Raw genomic sequence first — 25,384 nt, 5'->3', positions numbered from 1 at the left:
GTGTAGTCATTTTGCATTAAATACGTATAAAGAATCATCATGTTCACACCTTTAAGATTTAGACAGTGTTATATGTCAATTATATCTCTATAAAGCTGGTGGAAAACTCAATACTCATTTTCCAAAATGCACTTATTCAGTACATACTTAAGGCTGCCAAGGCTCTGGAGAAAAATGGGTAATTAAGATGTAATCCTTTTTGTTGAATAACTCACAGCATCTTGGAAAGCCAAACAAAAACATAATTTCAATAAAACGTGAAAAATCTTGTGACATTGCAGTGGGGGTCAGCAATGAAGACAAAGTGAAAGGGAAATTGCTAGTTGCTCAGTCGTGTCCTACTCTTTGCGACCCCACTGAGGCATCAGTTCAGTTCAGTTGCTCAGTTGTGTCCAACTCTGCAACCCCATGGGCTGCAGCACGCCAAGCTTCCCTGTCCATCACCAACTCCTGGAGCCTACTCAAACTCATGTCCATCGTGTCTGTGATACTATCCAACCATCTCATCCTCTGTCGTCCTCTTCTCCTCCCACCTTCAGTCCTTCCCAGCATCAGGGTCTTTAGTGGAGGTTATTTATTTTGAATTGAAGTGCTCGAGAATTCTGTCCCTTTCAGCTGAGTTTTGAAGTATGAACAGGAATTAAACAGAGGAATATTGCAGTAACAAGGAGTGTTGTGAAATTAGATATGGGAGAGAGCATGGTGTATTTGGTGGTCTATATATTCTTTGGTATGGCTGAAGTATGTGTGTATACATAAAGAAAAAAGCAGTAAGACTGGAGAAAAAGGCTAGATGCTAGATAATAAAAACTCCTGGATGTCACAGAGTATCCTAAGAAATTTAGATTCTACACTGAAATATATAGGATATAAATCTCTTTATATACATAATTCATTACTCTCTAATAAAGATAATAATGCTAGCCATGTGTATGGTTTTAAGAAAAGGTAAAAAGAAGTGAAATTAATGTCTAAACCATATTTTATTTAACTGAATACATCCAAAAATTTATCGTTTCAACATGTAATCAATATTGTATTTTACATTGTCTTTTTTTTTTAATACTGTCTGTGAAATATATTTTGTTTCATGCGGACAGTGTCTCAGTGTGAATTAGCTACTTGTCAAATGCTTATTTGCCACATGTGGCCAGTGGCTATGATATTGGACACAAAGATGTCAACTTGAGATGACCGTCACCAGGGCCATAATCCCAGAATCCAGCATGGTTGACCCCCTCCTGAATGGAGCTTAGAATTTAGCCACAGAAACAACTGCAGCAGCGCAGCCATTACACTTCAGTCCTTTCTACTCATTTCTGAATCCTGCCATGAATGATGGGACAGACAGACATTTCCAAACTGAGCTCCTCCTCTCAGCACCGTGGGAGTCGCTGAGTCCTTCCAGAGGGGAACTGGCAGCCACAGAGCCCACACAGTACAGATCTGCACTGGAGAAGATGGTAGCAGGCCAGGGAGCTGCTGTCAAAGACGTTTCTTCTTTTCAGCAAAGGCTGTCAAGCTTGAACGGTTTTGGCTGTGCTGCAGAGGATTTTCTGTCTTCATCTGGCGATGGGAGAATTTCTGGGTTGTCATTAGATCCAGTTAGAACCGAGGATCAGAGGTGACTAGTGAGCTAAAACAGAGGCACAGTGAAGAGCTCACCAATCCACCCAACCCACTGAACCACAGTTCCGTATAGAAATGTGTCCTTTCTGTGGAAATGGAATCACCCTTAATGAGACATGCACTGCAGGTTTCAGCTGGGAAGTTGACAGCTTACAAGGAAAGCAGAAGGCAGTTGAGTTCTGCAGGGTTACAGTGGGAATCTGGGTCATAGCTTCTGTCTCAACTTTTCATTTTCCTCTGGGAAGAATAGCCAGAAAAAGAACAAAGGCAAAAACACTGTTATTTTTTCAGAAGGTTAATAAATTAATGTGTTTTCACTTTCAGATCTCAGTTGAAGTTATACTAACAAGATAATTGGGGCTTCCCTAGTGGCTTAGTGGAAAAGATCCACCTGCTAATGCAGGAGACTTGGGTTCAATCCCTGCAGAAGGAAATGGCAATCCACTCTGGTATTCTTGCCTGGAGAACCGCATGGACAGAGGAGCCCGGTGGGCTACAGTCCTTGGGGTTGCAGAGAGTCAGACAAGACAGTAACTAAAACAACAGCAGGAGCAGCATGGTAACAATTAAAATACTGTATCCCTTTTAACGTCAGAACCAGGTTTTTCTGTTCCCACTGTGCCGCTGAAGTCATTCCTTCCTCTGCAACGAAGATTTAGTTAAGTATTTAATAAGTGTGATGGCGTGTCTATTTCCAGAAACCTCTTCTTATTTTCCAGGTCTTTTCTATAGAAAAGCTATAGTTAAGCATTGTATATTTTGTAGGAAGACTCTGATATTTAAGCACCAATTCCCCATAATGATGTGGAGTGGGTCATTTAGTACTAAATAATACATGTCTATAATATTACTAGAAATTGGGCAGAAGAGCTCTGTTTGTTAAATAACATGTTTGCTGAGATGAATTCTGTTTGGTAGTATCTGGAATTGGATTCAGATGAAACAGCTCGTGGTGGGTGAGTGAATGCCTTTGGAAGAGCCACAGAACTGAATTGAGTAATTCTCAGTGCTTTAAGGGCAATAATGTACTAAAGGAAAGGAGCATGACTTTGAAATTTAACAGATGAATGGTGAAATTCGAGCTCTTCTACTCACTAGATATCAATTATTTGGGAAACTATTTCAGCATAAATGCTCTGTAATATACATGTGGGAAATAATAGCTACCTCATAGGATTGGTTGGTTTAAATAATAGCAGTAAGAGTTATTATTACTAGTTTAATTTGACGTGACTAATGCAGTATTTGGCACATACTATTAACCTTTTTGTTTTGTGTTGTTGGAAGAGGGTGTTTGCTATGACCAGTGTGTTCTCTTGGCAAAACTCTGTTAGCCTTTGCCCTGCTTCATTCTGTACTCCAAGGCCAAATTTGCCTGTTACTCCAGGTGTTTCTTGACTTCCTACTTTTGCATTCCAGTCCCCTATAATGAAAAGGACATCTTTTTGGGGTGTTCATTTTAAAAGGTCTTGTAGGTCTTCATAGAACCGTTCAACTTCAGCTTCTTCAGCATTACTGGTTGGGGCACAGGCTTGGATTACCATGATATTGAATGGTTTGCCTTGGCAACGAACAGAGATCATTCTGTTGTTTTTGAGACTGCATTCAAGTACTGCATCCAAGTACATTCGGACTCTTTTGTTGACTATGATGGCTACTCCATTTCTTCTAAGAGATTCCTGCCCACAGTAGTAGATATAATGGTCATCTGAGTTAAATTCACCCATTCCAGTCCATCTTAGTTTGCTGGTTCCTAGAATGTCAACATTCACTCTTGCCACCTCCTGTTTGACCACTTCCAATTTGCCTTGATTCATGGACCTAACATTCTAGGTTCCTATGCAATATTGCTCTTTACTGCATCAGACCTTGCTTCTATCACCAGTCACATCCATAACTGGGTATTGTTTTCGCTTTGGCTCCATCCCTTCATTCTTTCTGGAGTTATTTCTCCACTCATCTCCAGTAGCATATTTGGCACCTACGGACCTGGTGAGTTCCTCTTTCAGTATGTGGAGAATTCTGAAAGAGATGGGAATACCAGACCACCTGACCTGCCTCTTGAGAAATCTATATGCAGGTCAGGAAGCAACAGTTAGAACTGGACATGGAAAAAGAGACTGGTTCCAAATACGAAAAGGAGTATGTCAAGGCTGTATATTGTCACCCTGCTTATTTAACTTACATGCAGAGTACATAATGAGAAGTGCTGGGCTGGAAGAAGCACAAGCTGGAATCAAGATTGCTGGGAGAAATATCAATAACCTCAGATATGCAGATGACACCACCCTTATGGCAGAGAGTGAAGAGGAACTAAAAGTCTCTTGATGAAAGTGAAAGAGGAGAGTGAAAAAGTTGGCGTAAAGCTCAACATTCAGAAAACTAAGATCATGGCATCTGGTCCCATCACTTCATGGGAAATAAATGGGGAAGCAGTGGAAACAGTGTCAGACTTTATTTTTTGTGGCTCCAAAATCACTGCAGATGGTGACTGCAGCCATGAAATTAAAAGCCGTTTACTCCTTGGAAGGAAAGTTATGACCAACCTGGATAGCTTACTAAAAAGCAGAGACATTACTTTGCCAACAGTGGTCCATCTAGTCAAGGCTATGGTTTTTCCAGTAGTCATGTATGGATGTGAGAGTTGAACTGTGAAGAAAGCTGAGCACTGAAGAATTGATGTTTTTGAACTGTGGTGTCGGAGAAGACTCCCAAGAGTCCCTTGGACTGCAAGGAGATCCAACCAGTCCATCCTAAAGGAGATCAGTCCTGGGTGTTCATTGGAAGGACTGATGCTAAAGCTGAAACTCCAGTACTTTGACCACCTCATGCGAAGAGTTGACTCACTGGAAAAGACCCTGATGCTGGGAGGGATTGGGGGCAGGAGCAGAAGAGGACGACAGAGGATGAGATGGCTGGATGGCATCACCGACTCAATGGACATGAGTCACAAACTCCGGGTGTTTGTGATGGACAGGGAGGCCTGGCGTGCTGCGATTCACGGGGTCAAAAAGAGTTGGACACGACCAAGCGACTGAACTGAACTGATTAAGCTTTTACCAGCTAATCCCACAGGCTCTAGGTAAATGTTGTTGATAATGATTAAAACTGTCATGTACTGTGAGTGCTTACTTTGCCCCATGTTCTGGTCTAATAACTTTCCCTAAGGTACCCTGTGGGCTTCCCAGGTGATGCTAGTGGTAAAGAATCAGCCTGCCAAGGCAGGAGATGCGGGGGACACGGGTTCAATCCCTGGGTCAGGAAGATTCCCTGGAGTAGGAAATGGCAACCCACTCCAGTATCCTTGCCTGGAAAATTCCATGGGTGGAGAAGCCTGGTAGTCTGCAATTCATGGAGCTGCAAAAAGTCGTACATGACAGAACAACCTAGCACACACATACAAGGTACCCATATCTAGAAATAGAATCCCTCCTTGGGCTTCCACACTCTCTTCCAATTATCATCATACTTCTTAGCTCTTCTTTACTGCCAAGCATCTCTCAAAAAAGTTGTATAAATATACTGTCTTCACTCTCTGACTCCCATTTACTCACAGTCTACTCCTTTATAGCTTTGACTGTGTTGCCAAAATCAGTGGATTCTTTCCAATATGCATCTCATTTTAGTAGTCACACTGTTAATGTCCAGAAGAAAGTAAAACATGCTGTTATCTTCATTCCCAAAGCCGTGCTTTCTCTTGGTTTCTTCTCCTTTGTCTTTGATAGCTTTGTCTTTTCAGTTAATGCATAAATATTTGAATTCTTTAGGGTGTAATCAGAGCTTTCTTCCTTTTGCATCCTACACGTTCATCTATTACTGTTGCTGTCCATATTCTGATGATCTCAAATACTTCCAATTTTAACTTCTCTTTCCTGAGCCAGAATGTCATTCAATTTCCAATTTGGCATTTCTACTTGGCAGAAATTTAAAAATAAATTTAAAATAAATTCTGAAACTTGATACTTTTTCTAACTTTGATTCTCTTTCAATTTTGTCCATCTCAGTTCAACCCAGTTGTATGAACTAGAGTTACTGGAAGGGCTAGTTATCACAATTTTTTATTCCAACCCCCAGCAACCCACATTACAGAACCAAAGATGGCACTCACACTGGCTATAATTGAATTGTGTGATTTTTATACAAGTCAATTCCCATATATTTTTATTTCATTTATTTGATTTCATGGCATCTGCCATGTATGGATATGTGTGGTCAACTTGTACCTTTGTTCTGAAGATCAGATTTCTTTTTCTAGCACCATCCCTGGTAGCCAAAAAAAAAAAAAAAAGTTCAGCAACACATTATACCACTCAGCAATGCATTTGGCACATACTTTTCTGACAAATTCTAATATCCCTGGATAGGATTTCATAATTATTATTTCTGTGTATATATCAAAATCCAAATTACTGTTATGCTATACTAGCTTTATTTTTCTGAATTATCTATTGGAGTATTGCTCAAATGTTGCTTATATACTCCATGCGTAGTATAATGTCTCCAGTGAATTTGCTGAATGAAATCCTTCTAGTATTTCCAATAATAAAGCATCTTGGATGAGAGTCAATAATGTCCTGCCTCACAGTGAATAATCTGCTCTGTGGGTCATGTCATTGAAAGACTCCATGATAAGATTTGAAATAAGTGGCCCAGACTTGGAAATCTGTTAGCAAAGGTTTTCATAGCAAAGGCATTTGCCATAATTTGTGGAGTCTTGATGAGAGTATATGTTACATTGTTTAGTTCTGAGGAGAAAAACATCTACCTTGAAGAACTTTATTGTCTTGTGCCAGGAAGTAAACAGAAGCAAATGAGTGCAATAGAGAGTTTGAAATTGCTCTACTCTTTGTGTATGTGGCTGTAATGGGAAAAGACATACATTTTTGAAAAGGGGAACAACTTCAAAATGAGATGGTAATGAAATAAGAAGAGGTGTTTATCTCTCTGGCCTTTCTAGCGCCTGGTTGTTTAATTAACCACGAGCTTAACCAAGACTCAGCCCACTCAATATGGGCAGTTTTGTCTAAGATCGCTTGATGAATGCTTATGGCCCCATGAACGGACAGGAAGTGGTGATTAGGCGCTCACTGATTAATCCTGCCCATACATATTTTGGGGGATGGTATCGTGCCAGGCAGTAACTCCCATGAAAAACGGCAGCATTTTCCTTCACCAGTAGTTGCCAACAAAATATACTGTTTATAATAGCAACAGGAAATTAGGAGTAAAAATCACTTGGAATGTATTTATAAATTATTATTTATATTGAGAATCTTAATTTCCTTTTTGAAAAAAGATAATTTGGGTCAAATAAAAGGGGAAAAAAATCTCTTAATGTGGAAGGCCAAGCTCAGTATTTTTTTTAAGTGAATTACATTTCCTAAAGTGAATACTTTCTGAAAGAATAGATTTACATTTTTTTAAGATAAAATTATTTATCTTTGGCAGCACTGGGTCTTTGTGGGCTTTCTCTAATTGCGGGGAGCAGAGGTTACTCTCTAGTTACAATGAATTACTAGTTACTCTAGAGCTTGCAGGTTTCAATAGTTGTGGTGCCTAGGCCTTGCCATTCTACCACATGTGGGATCTTACCTGACCAGGGATTGAACCCACGTCCCCTGCATTGGCAGTCAGATTCTTAACCACTGGACCACCAGCTAAGTCCAGTTTTTACATTTTTTAGCATCCACTTGATGGTTATATTTGAACAAATAAATTTACTCTTCCAAAATTTTATCTTTGTGTTCAAAATATCCCTGAGTGGGACTTCCCTGGCAGTCCGGTAATTAATACTCTGTGCTTCTAATGCAGGGGGCATATATTTCATCCCTGGTTGGAAACTAAGATCCTCCATGGGGAAGTGAGATCCCACATGCTGCATGGTGCAGCCACCCCCCTACCCCCCACCCCAACTGAAAAAAGTAAAGGAAATACAATTATAAACTTTTCTAGCAATCACAAATAGCAAAAATTATGCACTTCCGTGTTATAAAATATATCAACAGGCTCCAATGTGTTAATATCTAGAGTCTACCATGGGCCTAGTATTATACCTGTATGTAATTAATTAATTAATATTTGTCAAATGAATATCTAGGCTATACTGTCCCTCTAGGGAGATCCTTGAAAAACATGATGGAGCAGGTCAGTTTTGTCCCACAAGCATTTGCTGGATGGCACTAGGGAGATGTGGTCTGTATCTTAAGTTACACCCTGGGCAGTTGAGTTGGAACAGAAAGAATTCAACATAGAGAAATGGTAAGATTTCAGCATAGCAAAATGGGAAATAGGTATTCCAAGTAGAAAAAGCATCATGAATAAAACTAAGTGGGAAGATGTGGGGTATGTTCCATATGAAGGAACATAATAAGTAAGATCCCCAAAATGAAAGATAGGAGATGATAAGAAGTTATGCTTCCAAGTAAGTAATAATGAGGGTCTGATTATGATGGGAGAAGTAAAATTACAATGGAAAAAAGGAAACAACTGTCAGAGAAAATTAGTTATATCTCTTTAGTATGATTCTATTAGTTTCACTTTTATTCTTATAATCAGTTTCTGTAATATACACAGATTTATGATTTGAATACCTCCAATGGACGTTTTGCCAGAAAAAAACCTCATTTACCAGATATAGCTTATCAATGTCGCCATACTTTATTATCTCTTCTGAAGTATGTTTGAGCCACAGTACCATCGTCTTTACTAACAGTGAATTAGTGCCTCCTGAGCTAGTAGTTATCTGTGGTTATGCATTGCATACTAAAAAATTGTTCCATGCCTATGCTTTTAAACACAAATTTCAAATAAATAATCTCTCTTAGGTTTAAGGAAAGATTTAAAGTCATTCTTTAGCAAGTCTTGTTTTCACTGTGTACTTTATAGGCACAAATGGAGGCAGATGCTTCCAGATCCTACCTGAAACACCACGGGTCAAACAGTACTTGTGAAAGCATCTAGCTTTAAATGACATTCAAGTGTGAAATATTAGAATCTCTTATTACCTGAATATCGAAGCTATCAGAAAATAATCTAGATGTTTTGACTGTGGTACAATTCTGTCCTTCAGACTTTTAGTGGAATAATATATTCAATATATTCAATAGCGTGATACATTCTAGACACAACCGTTGCAATTCTGATTTTAGGTAGGATAATTAATTTTACAAATATTTTCATCTGGCAGATTTCCTTTTGATGTTGATAACTTTGTACCTGCTCATTCATTCACTTTTTTTTTTTTTATTCTGCTTGTGCTAGCTATCTTTCAGGCCCCTTTAAGGACTTAAGAATACAAAAGAGAATAATATTCATGGCCTGAAGGTATATAGTCTTATTGGAGCAAAGACAAGTAAAACCAATTCTCTATTGGAAGACTGAATGAAGAATGTATGCAGGGATACATAGGTTGGGAAGAATTTGCAGAAGAATTCCTTGAGCTTAATATTAAAGTAAGCAGATATCAACAGTAAGTAGAGGTCGTTTTACAGGAGGGAGACAAATTAACTGGACTTTTCTATTTTAATTTAGATGTATAATATCTTGTGGAAACCATCTCAATTGTAAAATTTTTCTAGCATACTAGAAATGAAATGACTCATTTGATTTTAAGTAGAGCATCTGCTCTTAGAATAAATGTGAATTAAGCATTCTGCCATGGCTTCAGGATTGGTATCTTTCTTGATATAAGAAAAAGAATAATCTTGATCCTATTTTACAGTTTCATTCATTAGGTTCTCATTCTGTGGTTGACATGGAAAAAATGCATACGAATTAAAGTTTTGAAAAATAATGTAGCAAAATCTAACTGATGTGATAGAAACATGGAAGCCAAACAAAATGATATCTAAGCAGTTGTTTGAGATAATGGTTGATTCGGATCAGTTTTGCTCTGTAATAATACTGTTTACAAAATTAGCTTCCCCCAGATTCTCAAGTTATTTTTATTACTGAGATTGTTTCATAATAATTTCATATGAGTGCCTCTTATCAGAAATAAGCCAGGATATCTAAAAGTTATAATTAATCTTTACTATTTTATGTTTGATTCAAGGAAATTATAGGAAAATTTTATCCTATCAGCAGGCTGATTTTCTTTATTCAGTGATATTCACTTGGCATTCCATTTAAAATTGTCCATATCTACTCTCCAATTTCAGTAACTTTCTAAGTATGTTATTTAACTTTTTTCATCAAACTTGTACTTTAATATTTTTCAAAATCATATTGTGCAGAAAGGCTTAAAGTAAGAAAGAAAATTTTAGGTTTTATTTTCTGTTTTTTCACCTTCATATTTCTAAGCAGTATGAATATATGCTTGCTTTTTCAAAGCCTGCTTTTTAATTTATGGAAAATACACATCTCTTGTTGTTGTTGTTCATTCGCTAAGTCATGTCTGACTCTTTGCGACCCCATGAAAAGGAGCACACCAGGCTTTCCTGTCCTTCACTGTCTCCTGGAAGTTGCTCAGACTCATGTCCATTGTGTCGGTGATACCATCCAACCATCTCATCCTCTGTCACCCCCTTCTTCTGCCCTCAGTCTTTCCCAGAATCAGGGTCTTTTCCAATGAGTCTATTCTTTGCATCAGGTGGCCAAAGTATTGGAGCTTTAGCATAAGACATCTCTTAATTCACATATATTATTTCATCTTAGTATAATTGTATTATTAATCTCATTTATTAAGATTCAGATAATTCTGTTAATCACCTCTTTTGTTTTCTGTGTATCTTGACTTCCAAATAATGAGTGGAATATTTCATACCCTTCCCTTTTTGGTCAGTTCTCCCTGCTTCCACAGCTCAACCTATAATCTTTCTCCATAATTTTTAATGGAAAGATTGCTTACATAGTATTTTCTATTACATAGTAAGTTTTCTACCTTGTGTAGTGTTGAAGCTGAAACTCCAATATTTTGGCCACCTGATGTGAAGAACTGACTCATTTGAAAAGACCCTGATGCCGGGAAAGATTGAAGGTGGGAGGAGAAGGGGATGACAGAGGCTGAGATGGTTGGATTTTATCAGTGACTCAATGGACATGAGCTTGAACAAGCTCCGGGAGTTGGTGATGGACAGGGAGGCCTGATGTGCTGCGGTCCATGGGGTCACAAAGAGTCAGACACGACTGACCAACTGAACTGAATTGAACTTAACTTTGTGTATGTGTAGATTTATACAGTTGGAAAATCAATAACTGATATTTGCATCATTACAACTATAACTAATGTGGACTGAAAGTAAACTGGCGTACGATTACATTTTCTTCTCATAATTCCAAGCCATAGGGCCTCTGCTACTTGAAAAAGAATGTCAAAAGAATTCTTTCTTCCTTTAACCAGTGGCTTGAAATGAAGCCACAGACTAGTGTCTTATTTTACACCACATCTTTCTTTCTCCGTCACCTTTGTTTCCTTTTTGGAAAAATAAATCTTTTCTTCCTCACCTTTTTCTCATTGTGTAGCCTGCTTGAAATCAATTTCATTTTCTTCAAGAAGCCTATGAAATTTTTTAGTTTCTCCTTTATTTTTAAATATACAATTCTAAAATATAGTCATTGTATCAACTGCTGAAAAATCTAAACACTTCAAGCTTTCCAATTTTATTGGAGCACATACTCCCATTTTTTTTTTAATTCCCAGCTTATAGTAGGTTTCTTTTTTGAACTTAAAATTAGTATTCTGCAAAATTTTTATGTTAAACATACATTACAACTCTTTTCTATTTTAATTTTAAGGAATACTGCTTGGACTTTGCTCTGAGAAAATCATATGTCCCTCACAAGTTAAGCTTATTTTTTAGTTTAATATTCAGGATTAATGCCATTTGCTCCTTGATTTATTTTCATTGCTCCAAGAGAGAGCCTCTTAACTATACTAGAATATTCTTTATAACCCCAGTGTATGCAATTATTGGAGCTTCCCTGGTGCTTCAGGGTAAAGAATCTGCCTGCAGTGTAGGAGTCACAAGAGACACGGGTTTGATCTCTGAGTCGGGAAGATCCCCTGGAGGAAGAGATGGCAACCCACTCCGGTATCCTTGCCTGGAGAATCCCCATGGACAGGGGAGCCTGGCAGGATGCAGTCCATAGGGTCTGAAAGAGTCAGACGTGACTGAAGCGACTCAGCACACATGAAGTGTTATTAGGTTCAGGCTGCCTATAAGATATTTTGTTGTTGTTTAGTCGTTAAGTCACGTCCTGCTCTTTTGTAACCCTCTGGACTGTGGCCTGCTGATCTCCTCTGTCCATGGGATTTCCCAGGAAAGAATACTAAAGTGGGTTGCCATTTCCTTCTCCAGGGGATATTTCCAACCCAGGGATAGAACCAGCGTCTCCTGTGTGGCAGACGGATTCTTTACCACTGAGAGCCAGCAAAGAAGCCCATAAGATATTTCACATTCATAAATTATGATATACAAAAACCCATATATTAGGCAGTGTTATCTATGATTTTCAGGTGATAAAACTGAGACTTAGAGACAATAAAAGCTAAACTAGAACCCAGACCTAATAACAAAGTTCTCTATTACAAGCTGCTTCTATATAACTTACTGTATAAACACACAATGTTTAAACAAGGCTGTTAGAAGGAGTGCTAAAGATTGTTACTTTGTAAAGGTATTTTTTCTATTTAACTATAAATATATTGAGAATTTTCATTATTGCCATCACAATCATTATGCACTAATATCAAATTATTTTTGCAAATGTTCCAGCATTAATAGAACCATCAAGTGCAAGACAGTCAATTGAAAAGTAGAGTTGGCTAAAATTGATCGGAGGAAAACAGATTACTCAGGTTAGTAAGACTAATAATGTAGCCCCCTGGGCACATTTTTCAGGAAGAGCCCTTTAAACGTTGTTAATTGAAAAATGACTAAATTGCCTACCTGCCATCATCAGCGAGGCTCCTTCTTGCTTTAATTCTGAAGGAAACATGCAGATGGCCTGCTGGTGTTTCTTGGCTGGGGCTCAAGCTGCTATAAAGGGACTAGTTCTGCTTTTCCTTTACAATTGGTTCATGAGGATGAAGCTACACAAAAACCCACCCTCAACGTCTGAGGCTCTTATTTGCAGCAAGGCACCCATGCTATGATAGAGCACACATAGGGCTAGGTGGGAGATGATAGGTGTTCAAACCCAGACTCGGCCATCTACCTGCTAATTGCAAACTTCAGTTGCATCAGCTGCAAAAGGCAGATAATAGTGAAGAAGGAATTCATAGGGCCTGGACTCCATCTCAGGCCTGTCCATGCTGGTCGTGCGTGGCCACCTCTCCAGTGGACTCTGAACTCTGTGCTTAGCGCCTATGGGAACGACAATGGAAGGATAAGACCCCCACTGGGCAGGGGAATCTTGAAGATCACATCCAGGTTACTCATCGCCTAAGAGGAAACATACCCTAATCACCCCTGCCTCCGGACAGTTCATAAATTTTCTCCATATCTATCGGAATGTAATCACAGGTTTATCGATTATTAACTGGTTGGAATGTGACCACGGGCTTATTGATTATTAACTGTTTGGAATGTAACTGTGGGCTTATTGATTATTAACTGTTTGAACACATAACACATGAATGATGGGGTTATTGTAGTTGTATTTACCCTTCCTTTGTTTATGTAAGTCTCAAGGAAAATTCTCAAGGGTGGTGGGTTTGGACATGTACACATGGGGTATAAAAGATTTTCACAAATGCTGGTTGGGGTCCTTGGCTAAGAGGCGACTCTGCCTTGGGCCCGCCGGTGTAATAAACCACACTCCACTATCGGCATTGTCCTTCTGAGTGAGTTTGTTTCCCGGAACGTGTGGCTATAACATTAGTACCTTTATCACAGAATTCATGTAAGGAGCATTGAGCTCAAATGTATGAACTAACTTTCTATACATCAAAATGTTACAGGGCATAGTTATTTATGAGTTATCTTTCTTATCATCTTATAGTGAAATGTATGCAGTTGAATGACTTGTACTCATTTATTCCTTTGAGATCTACCCCTCCTGGTGAAATTCTATCTCCTGATTGCTAGGCCATTTCCATCCCACAGCTTGGTCCCACAGCTTGGTTGTCTTGTAACTGTCTCCTGTATTTTTCAAATTAATCACCCTTCCCCACCTTATCTTTTGAAAACTCAAAAAATGAACCTGTCATGATTTATGGGGCCTCAAAAGGCTCCAAAAATATCTAAAATTGAAGCATCATGACCTTTAAATTGGAAAGAGAAATGCAGATATAATTGGGCTTCTGAGTCTCCTAAAAGTCAATGGTAGAAGAGTGGAGGGGGTAGAATCTTCAGTCTTAGATCTGTGAATGGAATGCAGCTTTCCACTTCCTGGGGATAGTAACTCTGGGCAACTGTAAACCTAACTGCCTCATCTGTTTTCTTATCTGTGGAAGGAGGTCCTAATATATGTCTAAATATGTTATTCTGAAAGTTATAGGAGGTCACATATATCTTCATACACTTCCTGGCTGATAAGTGGTCATCAATATTGATCCCTATGTTCTGTAATTTTAAAAGATCACCATCAGTCCTTAACCCCAGAACTTTGCTAAATACTTTGAAATTATTCCCCCCATATCAGTAACTTTCCAGTGGTGTATAAAACTTCACTTATACTTTTATCTGTGACAAGACTAAAATCTCAATCAAGGATCTGGAATTTTCACTTGCAATAAAACCATAAACTATTATGATTAGTAATAAAATATATGGATAATAGTCTGTATAATAATAGTAAGATATTTGTACATCTATTCTACTTAAAGTATATGTTTTGCATTTGTATATTATGGCTTTAAACATAAAAATCTGAATCAGTGGGGTGAGAGGATCATCTAATGAGAAACAGAGATGAGAAAGTGAGACAGAATGAAAAAACAGCAAGTAAATATTCTCTATCATCTCACAATAGAATATAAACTTCTTGGAATCAAAGGAGGAGCCAGATTTCAGGTATTGTCTGTAATATTCTCTCAGCGGAAAAGTTTTAAAAGATCAATGGGTGTATGCCTACTGTAGTTTGACTGTATATTGTCCAAATAAGCAAATCAGTGAAAGAACAGAATCTCATGCATGTCTTCAAGTTCCAAATCCAACCCTCCCAGGCCACCTGCACACTCCCAGCCCCACCGCAATCCAGCTCTGCCCAGTGACTCCAACACTCTCTCCTCTGCTTCTGTCTCCCTACAGGCAACTATGGAGAAAGTGGGATGGAAGCTTTCAAAGATATGTCCGCCAAGGAAGGGATTTGCATCGCTCATTCTTACAAAATCTATAGCAATGCGGGGGAGCAGAGCTTCGATAAACTGCTCAAGAAGCTCACGAGCCACTTGCCCAAGGCGCGGGTGGTGGCCTGTTTCTGCGAGGGCATGACCGTGAGAGGGCTGCTGATGGCCATGCGGCGCCTGGGGCTGGCCGGAGAGTTCCTGCTTCTGGGCAGGTAAGTGCCAGGAGACAGTCCACCTGCAGGTGAAAACCTCAGGGACTTGGCAGCTTCAGAGGGTAACTTTTGCTTTGGAAGCTTAATCTGTTGTAGTGCAAGTAGAGCTTAAAAATCCTAAACACTAGAGCCCGGAAATAATCACGGAAAATAAGTAGATAGGCCCTGTACTGATGACTGATAACAGCAGAAATCAACATATGGAAATGAGGAATCCTTAAGTCCTCAAAAAAGAATTGTAAGGAAATGAGAAGGCTTTTAAAATAACTTGCATAATCCCCCTTGGTAAGTAAACACATGTCAAACTTTCTGCAGTCTCTTCTGAAACTGATTCTAAGAATGGCTGTGTAAGCTTGTTTTATAACGCAGCATTTTAGAATTTGGGGCTGGAATGGGAGGAATTGCTTTTAGAACTAATTTTAAGGCGTTGGTAATTTGGCCCATTATTTTATTTTGCAAGTGTTAACACATTGCCTGATCACTCACATTGTTACCAGATGAGTTTCTAGAAGATGAACTTCTACAGAGACTGACTTTAATTATCTGGATGATATACTTGATTGGCACAACTCATCTCGTTTCCTCCTGATCTTGTTGAATCAGTATATTAGTTAGTGTTCTGCAAAGAAACCAAAACAACAATGTATATCTGTGAGAAGAGATACCCAGGGGAATCAAAGTCACGGCTCTGGTCCAAAACCTGGCAGGTGTGATTCTCAAGAAAATCAAATGCTTCAGTTTCAGTCTGAAGTCCAGAAAAGACTAATATCCCAACTCAAGCAGTCTTGAAGGAGGAGTTCCCTCTGACTCAACCTTTTTCACATTTTCCATTGATTGGCTGAGGCCCACCCAACTTAGACAAGAAGCTTCATTACTCAGTCTACCCATACAAGTATTAATCTCATCTAGAAAGTTCCTTGTAGACAGAATAATGTTTGGCCAAATGTTTCAGCACCCTATGGCCCAATCAAGATGTCACATAAAGTTAGCCATCACATTCCAAGTCAACACCGTAGTTTGAAAAGGTGAACACAGTTCACCATTTCATACCTTTAAAAAGGTATACCTTTTTCTCGCTAGGTAGCCAATTTAAAGAAGAGAGACAACCTTCAGGACCACTCCATCTTTCTTTGTGTCACTGTCCAAATTAAAAGCCAGCTAACTTGTTATTAGCTTTTGATGGCTCATTAAAGAAAACATGCTTCCTTTGTTTTCCGAATGCTTAACTGACCTTCTGTGATGAGACTTAGCTCCTGCTTGGCTACATTTTATGACAGCCAGTTTATGTACCTAATTCTTTTCTGTCCAAGCTGATGGCAATAGATTGATGGGACTGTTTTATATGAGGCCAACCATCCTTCATAAAAATGATATGAGTGAGATTCCTTTCTCATCGGTGTCATACGTTTTGTTTAAAATCATCCCTTGTTGGAAAGAGTGATGCATCAGTTAGTTTCACACAATCCAGGAACGTCCTCACTGCCAATATTCTGATGTTCCAAAGTACAGAGTTACCAGTGGAATGAAAAGAACAAGAAAGAAGCTGGCTTTAAACAGTCCTGTTTTTCTTTATGGGAGGGAGACAGACAAGGGATTCTGCAGCTCCTGTCTGCTGCTTTCCCAACATAAATAAGACAAATCCGAAGCACTTGCTTATCAGCCATATGCTATGTCAACAAACAAATGTATTTTGATCACATGTACCCAAGAAAAATAGGTTGGTAAGTACTATATTTGCCCTTTTCCATCTATATTTTTTTTTTGCCAATAGTATCAAAGGCCAAAATTCAATATTTTGTATATTTTAAAATTTATTTGTATGTGCTGTTGATAAGTTTTTTTCAAATCATTTCATTCATGAAATAATAAATTCATAGCCTTAACTAGATTTCTTAGTTCTCTCATTGACTGGCTAATAATAATACAACATTTACCTGAGCACCAGTTCATCTTTGAGCGATTCTGTTAGAAAAGTCTTCCTTTCTCTGAATTTTAGAAGTATCTCTCTATAGTTTCTACATCTTGGATCGTGTTCTTCTCTTTGAAAGTAATATGCTGTATATACTCTTTCAAATATCTGGAAACCACAGTTTGATCCTTAGGCCCCTTCATCTTCCCTTGGAAATCTCTACTTCCTCCATCCCTATTTTTTCATAGTGAAAAGGCACTTTGGGTCCTGACCATTTATAAGGACCATTTATAGGATCATTTATCAACTGCTGTATGCCAGTTTCTTCACTAACCATTTAAATGCATTGTTTCATTTAATTATTAATTTGACAAATATTAAGTTGCTAGGGACTTCCCTATAGCTCAGATGGTAAAGAATCTGCATGCATTACAGGAGACCCAGGTTTGATCCCTGGGTCTAGAAGATCCCCTGGAGAAGGAAATGGCAACCCACTCCACTATTCTTGCCTGGAGAATCCCATGGACAGAGGAGCCTGGAGGGCTACAGTCCACAGTCCACGGGTTTGCAAGGAGTCAGACATGATGAAAGCACTAAGACATAGTATCTGTTAAGATGCTTGGACTATATTAGTGAACAAAATAGACAATAATCACTACCCTTGTGGACCTTCAAGATGATGAGTAAGATAGAAGTTAATAACTGCTGTGAAAAAAATCTAAGAACAACTTGCCTGATGAATACCATTCTCATCTCCATTTTATAGACAAGGATTTTAAGACTCAATACCAAGTTATAGTAATAATAAGGCAGAATTTCAAATGCCTGTGTAACTCTAGAGACTGAGCAGTTAGCACTGTGTTCTACTACTTCCAACAACAAACAACAACAAAGAGAATTTAGATCACCTATTCACTCTCATTTTATAAATGCGGAAATGAATAACCCAAGTGTTCGAATGACATGGTCAAAGTCCCACAGGAACCCAATTACCTTGACTTAAAATCTTGTACTTTTTTCTCCTGTCACCTATAGAATAGGAAAGGGGAAAAGTTATAAATTAATAGCAGATTCCTGGTTCTTCATAGATCCTTGGTGTAGGGGGGAAAAAAAAAAAAAAAACCAACTACTCTAGATGATTCCAATGGAAGTTAGCATTTTTATATTAATGTTCCCTCCTAAAAACTCCCATCCAGCTCACCCTGTAACTCCTGGTATTTTAAGGTAATTTTGTTTGTATGTACTTCCCTGGTCTCTCTGTATGCTCCTTCCTTCCCTTACTCCCAACTCAAACTTAAATGGATCTTAGATACAAGAAGTCAAAATTAAGAGAAAAGACTATATTCAGAACTTCCTACAGGGCTCCACATTTACCCACTATAGTTACTTAAAAATCTATCCAGCTGCCTTGGGACAGGCCTGTTTAATAGGTCATTCAACTAAAATGTTAGGCATGTCTAAGATAACTCTGCCTCCAAGACAACCTCATCAATCAATATATCTCACCATCTGTGCTGCTCATCTGTAGAATGTTAGAGTGATATGGACCTGGCCACTGGGTCTTCTCGTTTGAGCTCTGGGTAATCTGTTGTCTCATTGCCAAGAAAAATGTCCTGTCTGGGTCCCGGAAATAGTCTCACTAAACACCTTAGCCTTGACAGCAGGATGAGATCAGTAATCTGAACCGAAACAAAGGGGCTTATTTTTCTAGAATGGATACAGTATTTTAGATCTTGACTTGGGAAAATATTGTTTGAGATGTATTATTCACAACCTGTAAAACCTAAATGTTAACTTGGAAATAAGGACCAATTTTCAACAAATTAATAATTTAAAGATTGTTTTACCTTGTCTATGATTAACTAAAACTATTTAGCTATTTGAATTAAGAATTTGATTATTACCAGGACACAGGAGGAAATGTACTTAAGTTTCAAGACTCATTGGAATTATTACCAGTGTTTTTTTCCCCCAGAGGTTATTGATTTCAAGCTACTGTTTTTAGCTTTTATTTATTTTTAATTGAAGTATAGTTGATTTACAATGTTGTGTTAATTTCTGCTGTAGAGCAAAATTATTCAGTTATATATATATATACTTTTTCCATATTTTTTTCCATTTTGGTTTATCTCAGGATTTGAATATAGTCATTTATTCATCCTCTGTGTACTAGTTTGCATCTGCTAACCCCAGACTCCCACTTTATCCTTCCCTTCTTCTCCTGCCTCTTGGAAATCAGGTATCTGTTCTCTGTGTCTGTGAGTCTGTTTCACAGATGAGTTTATTTGTGTCTCATTTTTGATTGAACATATGTGCAATATCATATGGTGTTTGTCTTCCTTTTTCTAACTTGCCTCACTTAGGGTGATAATCTCTAAGTCCATCTATGTTGCTGCCAGTGGCATCATTACATGCTTTTTTTTTTTTTTCACTTTAGACTTTTTATTACATTCTTTTTTATGTGTGAGTAGTACTCCATTGTGTGTGTGTGTATACCACATCTTCTTAAACCATTCATCTGTTGACTGACAGTTAAGTTGTTTCCATGTTTTGTCCATTGTAAATAGCTCTGCTGTGGACATAGGGGTGCATGTATCTTTATGAATTTCAGTTTTATCCAGATATATACCCAGGAGTTGGATTGCTGGATTATATGGCAACTCTAATTTCAATTTTCTGAGGAAGCTCCAAACAGCTTTCCATAATTGCTGCACCAACTACATTCCCACCAACAGTGTAGGAGGGTTCACTTTTCTCTACACTTTCTCCAGTATTTGCTACTTGTAGACTTTGCTTAAATAATCTCTAGATCCATCTATGTTGCTGCCAATGGCATTATTTCATTATTTTTATGTATAATATTTCATTGTGTATGTGTGTGTTTAAATCTTCTTTAAACATTCATCTGTTGATGGACAATTGATTACTCAGTGTAGTTAAATGACTGGACAAGGTCACACTAGTTTATCCTAGTGGCTGTTCTAAGTATCACAAAGAGAGAAGTCTTTTAGCAACAGAAGTGTTTATATATTTATGATAACTTCCCTGGTTATGGGTGGCTCAGACAGTAAAGAATCCACCTGCAATGCTGGAGACCTGGGTTTGATCCCTGGGTTGGAAAGATCCCCTGGAGAAGGGCATGGCCACCCACTTCAGTATTCTTGCCTAGAGAATCCCAATGGACAGAGGAGCCTGGAGGGTTACAGTCCATGGGATCGCAAAGAATCAAACAAGACTGAGTGACTAAACACAGCACATGATAACTTCAATCTAATTTGATTTGGCTTTGTTTTTGTTGTTTTAGGTTATCCTCTTAAAATTAAATAAACCTAGTAAATTTAAATGCCTTAAAACTTGTTGTAAACTTTGTGATGAAATTGTAATGCAAGTAAAGTCAGCCAAACTAGGTCCTGCTTTGCCTGGTGCTACTTATCTTCATTTGAGTTGGAAAGACCAGGCGAATTACATTATGTTCAGTCTATATAAACAGCTTGTTGTTTACATGCACATGCCTCAGATCATATGAAAAACTCTCTGAACCATAGGGGTTGAGCACTGAGTATGTGTGAAGAAATTTGGAGAGTGACCTAGGAGACAGTATTTTCAGCCTTGTAGTATTTTGATATTTATTCCATCATTGGAGAAGGCTTTTTTTTTAGGAGTGTGAGAATATGATAGGTGTTGTTTTCTAAAGATAATCCCAGGATATGGCTTATGAATTAGATGAAGTCAGATGCATATAGATGAACAGTATCTCTAATGAAAATTACACTATTAAGGACTATGGCAGTGTGGGTGATGAAAAAGCAATAGACCATGCCCTCCTTACTAATTAAAATGTGCATATTACCTTGTTTGTGATGATAGCATCAGGAATATATGTCTGTGTCCAAGCTCACCAAGATGTATACATCCAATATGTGCAACTTTTTGTATATCATGCACAACTCAATGAAGTTGAAAAAATATGTAGGAGCTGCTAAAGTGTTGGATAATAAGGAGTGTAGGGAGATGTCAAGGGTGTTTTCTATGTTCAGTTCAGTTGCTTAGTCATGTCTGATTCTTTGTGACCCCATGGACTGCAGCACGCCAGGCTTCCCTGTCCATCATCAACTCCCGGAGCTTGCTCAAACTCATGTTCATCGAGTCAGTGATACCATCCAACCATCTCATTCTCTGTAGTCCCCTTCTCCTCCTGCCTTCAATCTTTCCCAGCATCAGGGTTTTTTCCAATGAGTCAGTGTTTCGCATCAGGTGGCCAAAGTACTGGAGTTTCACCTTCAGCATCAGTGCTTCCAATGAATATTCAGGACTGATTTCCTTTAGGATGGACTGGTTGGATCTCCTTGCAGTCTAAGGACTCTCAAGAGTCTTCTCCAACACCACAGTTCAAAAGCATCAATTCTTTGGCACTCAGCTTTTTTTATGGTTCAACTCTCACATCCATATGTGCCTACTGGAAAAACCATAGCCTTGACTAGATGGTCCTTTGTTGGCAAAGTAATGTCTCTGCTTTTTAATATACTGTCTAGGTTGGTCATAGCTTTTCTTCCAAGGAGCAAGTGTGTTTTAATTTCATGGCTGCAGTCACCATCTGCAATGATTTTGGAGCCCAAGAAAATAAACTCTCACTGTTTCCATTGTTTCCCCATCTATTTGCCATGAAGTGATGGGACCAAATGCCATGATCTTAGTTTTCTAAATGTTGAGTTTTAAGCCAGCTTTTGCACTCTCCTCTTTAACTTTCACCAAGAGGCTCTTTAGTTCTTCACTTGCTGATTTCTAGATTATTAAGTGTATAACAAGATAGATGATGTTACCTTTATTGAGATGAAGACAATTGGATAAGAACCAGGTATGAGGTAGAGAGCAGATCATGAGTTCAGTTTGGATAAGTTGACCTAATGTGCATTTCAAACATAGAAATAGCCAAGAAAGCAAAATAACTTGTAAATCTGGAGCTCAAAAGAGAAATATGTGTACTCAGTCACTCAGTCATTTCTGACTGTTTGTGGCCCCATGGCCTGTAGCCAGCTAGGCTCCTCTGCAAATGGAATTCTCCACACAAGAATACTGGAACGGGGTGCTATTTCATACTCCAGGGGATCTTCCCGACCCAGGGCTTGAAACCACATGTATCTTGCATCTCCTACATTGGCAGGCAGATTCTTTACCACTGGCACCACCTGGGAAACCCCAAAAGAGATACAGAGGCTGTAAATAAAAATAAGCAATGCATCTGAAAAATTTAGCTTTATTAATGGAAGATGTGGATATGTAGAATTAAAACAGAAAGGATGAGAAATTGTCTTTGAGGGATCTCAACATTGAATGATTGGAAGAAAGATGAACTCAATAAAGGAGATAGAGAAAAAGCAAATTCAGATTTTGGGGAGGAAAACCCAGACAGTGCTGTGACCCGTGGAAGAGCATGTTCAAAGCAGAGGCCACCAGTGCCAAATGATTCTAGGAGACAAGTGCAAATAATTTTGAGAGGACCTTTTCTGAAGTGGAAGTAATTGAGGGTTTAGCAAGCGTTGAGTGAATGGAGAAATAAAAACAATCAGAATGAAGTAGCTAAGAAGTGAGTAGGAGGTGAGAAAACAAACCCAAAGCATATAAGCCTCTGCTCTGGAAAGTGAAACTAAGGAATGAAGAATGATGGAACTGTACATTGAGACAAAATGAGGTCAAGAGAGAGGTTTTTAACATAATATTTTACTTTTTCTCCAAAACTGTAGTTTATGATCCTGAAAAGTATTTTAAACAAGCTATACAATTAAAAGCACTTATTTTCACATCTGTAGCAACACAGGGTATTATTAAATGTTTTGGTGTTTACTAATGTTATACCTGAAACTTAGCATCATAATGTTTTAATTCCTAATTCCTTAATTATGAATGAGATTGTACATCTTTCATATTTTACTCAATAGGTAATATATATTTATATTTTCTACAAGCTACCTAATCATGCACCAAGTCCATTTTTTTTGGTTTATTTTTTGTTATTGGTTTATATAAAAGTTCTTTATAAATTAACAAAAGTAGATTATTGACATGTGCAACAGATATTTTCCCTCTTGTAATTAATTTGACTTTACTTACAGCATTTGGAACAATACCAAACTTTATACTTTAGCTATTTTTTTTCACATTTTTCTTCTATGACTCTTGCAATTTGTATATTGCATACAGAGGCCTGTCACAGAGATTTTTCTTAATGGGTTGTTTAACTTTAGGATCCAGGTAGAATAGGATGATATAATAAATGGGGGGACAGTTTATAGTATCAAGTCCCTAAAAATGTGGAAATGAGTGACATTTACAGTGTAGGTGGAGGGCGGAAGCTGAGAAGGTCAGCTCCAGATTTGGAACGGAAAGAATTTATGTCAGGGGAAAGGTAGGTATGTTTAAAAGTTTGAAAATAGGAAACTCGTTTAGTATCCCCTCTTTCCTTTGTAAATTCAGATACAAGGAGAGGGAGAGAGAGAGTGTGTGTTAGGAGGGTTTTGTGCCAGTGATCTGAGGAGTTGTCACTAGAGATTGGAGAAAAAGGAAAACTGTACTTTTGATAAGTGGTTTTATATATTATCTTTACATTTTCTTACTCCATTTGTTATAAATGATAGAAGATTGGTTATACTGTAATGAAGACATGTTCTGAAAAGAACCACAGATTTAACATTTGTACGTGTATGGTCACACCAAGTATTGTACTGAGTTCTCTCTGTTAGGGTTTTAAAGCTTGATTGAACAACAGCCTTGATCTCAAATTAAAAACCAAGAGGAGCAAGTCGAGGAGATTAGTGTCTCTTAGCTAACTAGAGACCAAGTCTTAGGTCTGTGGTGGACCAGACCTCCCTCCTAGGTAGCGAAGGACAGGGAAGCTTGGTGAGCTGCAGGCCAGGGGGTCTCAGAGTCAGACATGACTGAGTGACGGGACAACAAAGAAACACCGCCCTGAGGCCTGGCGCGGCTGGACCACACAGACCTTCCCTCCTTCAGAAGCGGCCTTAAGGATGACAGTAGGAAAACACTAAGATTCAGAGGGATGGTTTGCTTCCACAGCAAAGAGACTGAGTGGTCAGCACTTGGTCCAGTCTCTCCAAAGAGATGTCAGACATTCTCTTGAGCAGAAGAGAGAGTAATAGAGGAGAAAATCTGCATGTCTTCATTCCATGTGTGTTTTTTTTTTTTAACCCCTGCCGAGTGAGGAGGTCCTCTGAAATAGTCCTTTTTGAAGTGTAAAGAATGAGATTTATTCTCCTTCTGAAGCAGATAGATAATATTAACCTTGCTTTCAAATGAAAACTATGATGCTCAGAGACATTCCTTGTCTCATCAATGTCACCATCTGAAATTTAAATGAAACCAATTGTTTTGTGAGGTGCTATCAATCTGACAAGTGGAAATGCCCAGAAGGAGAACAGAAGGTCTTTGTATTATTCCACAGAGAAGAATTCTTCTGTGAGAGATGAAACTAACCGATGTCTTCAAAGGCTTTCAGTGCTTGGGCTTGTGCTCTGGAAGCACCTGCATCCTGAAGGGGTCTGGTAGCTTTAAGGCTGATTGCTCTTCTAAAATTTTGTTTAGATGAATTTTTAAAATAATTGGATGGTAATAATAGCTCTTTATGGGATGTTCTTTGTGTAGCAAACACTGTTCTAAGCGGTTGGTTTTCATGTGTTTGTTGACTTTTCATAACATTCCAATTTAAAAGTTATTGTTATTAACATCAGTTTATTGCTGAAGAAACTGCAACACAGACAACGAATTTTCTCAAAATCACAAGGCATGAAGTGGCAGAGAGGGCACTGTTTGCTTAATCACTGTGCTAAACTATCTAGATCTTTGCTAATCGTTAATGTCAATATATATTTGACCCATATGGTATAAAATATTTTTCTCCATCTTTAATAAAAAATAATAGCAATTAAAGATGATTCTAAAAGAAAGATTTCTTTTTTTAAGTAAGGTAAATAAAGCCTGGAGCAATCCAACCTTCTGTAAATGAGAAAAATTCAATGATTAGATGGGTTGTTCCCTTGGACTCCCAGGAGATCCAACCAGTCCATCCTAAATGAGATCAGTCCTGGGTTTTCATTGGAAGGACTGATGTTAAAGCTGAAACTCCAATACTTTGGCCACCTGATGCGAAGAGCTGACTCATTTGAAAAGACCCTGATGCTGGGAAAGATTGAGGGCGGGAGGAGAAGGGGACGACAGGATGAGATGGTTGGATAGCATCACTGACTCGATGGACATGAGCTTGAACAAGTTCCAGGAGTTGGTGATGGACAGGGAGGCCTGATGTGCTGCGGTCCATGGGGTCACAAAGAGTCAGACACTACTGAGCAACTGAACTGAACTGAGATGGGCTGTTCAATCTGCATGACTATT

General features: G+C 38.4%; 1 protein-coding gene across 2 annotated transcripts in view; it reads left to right on the top strand.

Annotated features, from left to right (window-relative positions):
- GRM5 (glutamate metabotropic receptor 5) overlaps positions 1–25,384 on the top strand; it is a 597,259-nt gene that overhangs the window by 209,479 nt on the left and 362,396 nt on the right. For both annotated transcript variants that reach the window (XM_043876471.1, XM_043876463.1), the window contains exon 3: positions 14,823–15,072. In XM_043876471.1, coding sequence (XP_043732406.1) covers positions 14,823–15,072 — 250 coding nt within the window. The remainder of the gene's footprint in view (positions 1–14,822; positions 15,073–25,384) is intronic.

The sequence above is a fragment of the Cervus elaphus genome, chromosome 2 (genome assembly GCF_910594005.1).
Source record: "Cervus elaphus chromosome 2, mCerEla1.1, whole genome shotgun sequence".
NCBI lineage: Eukaryota > Metazoa > Chordata > Mammalia > Artiodactyla > Cervidae > Cervus > Cervus elaphus.
The sequence above is the reverse complement of the archived record's forward strand: the minus strand, read 5'-3'. Positions and strand labels throughout refer to the sequence as shown.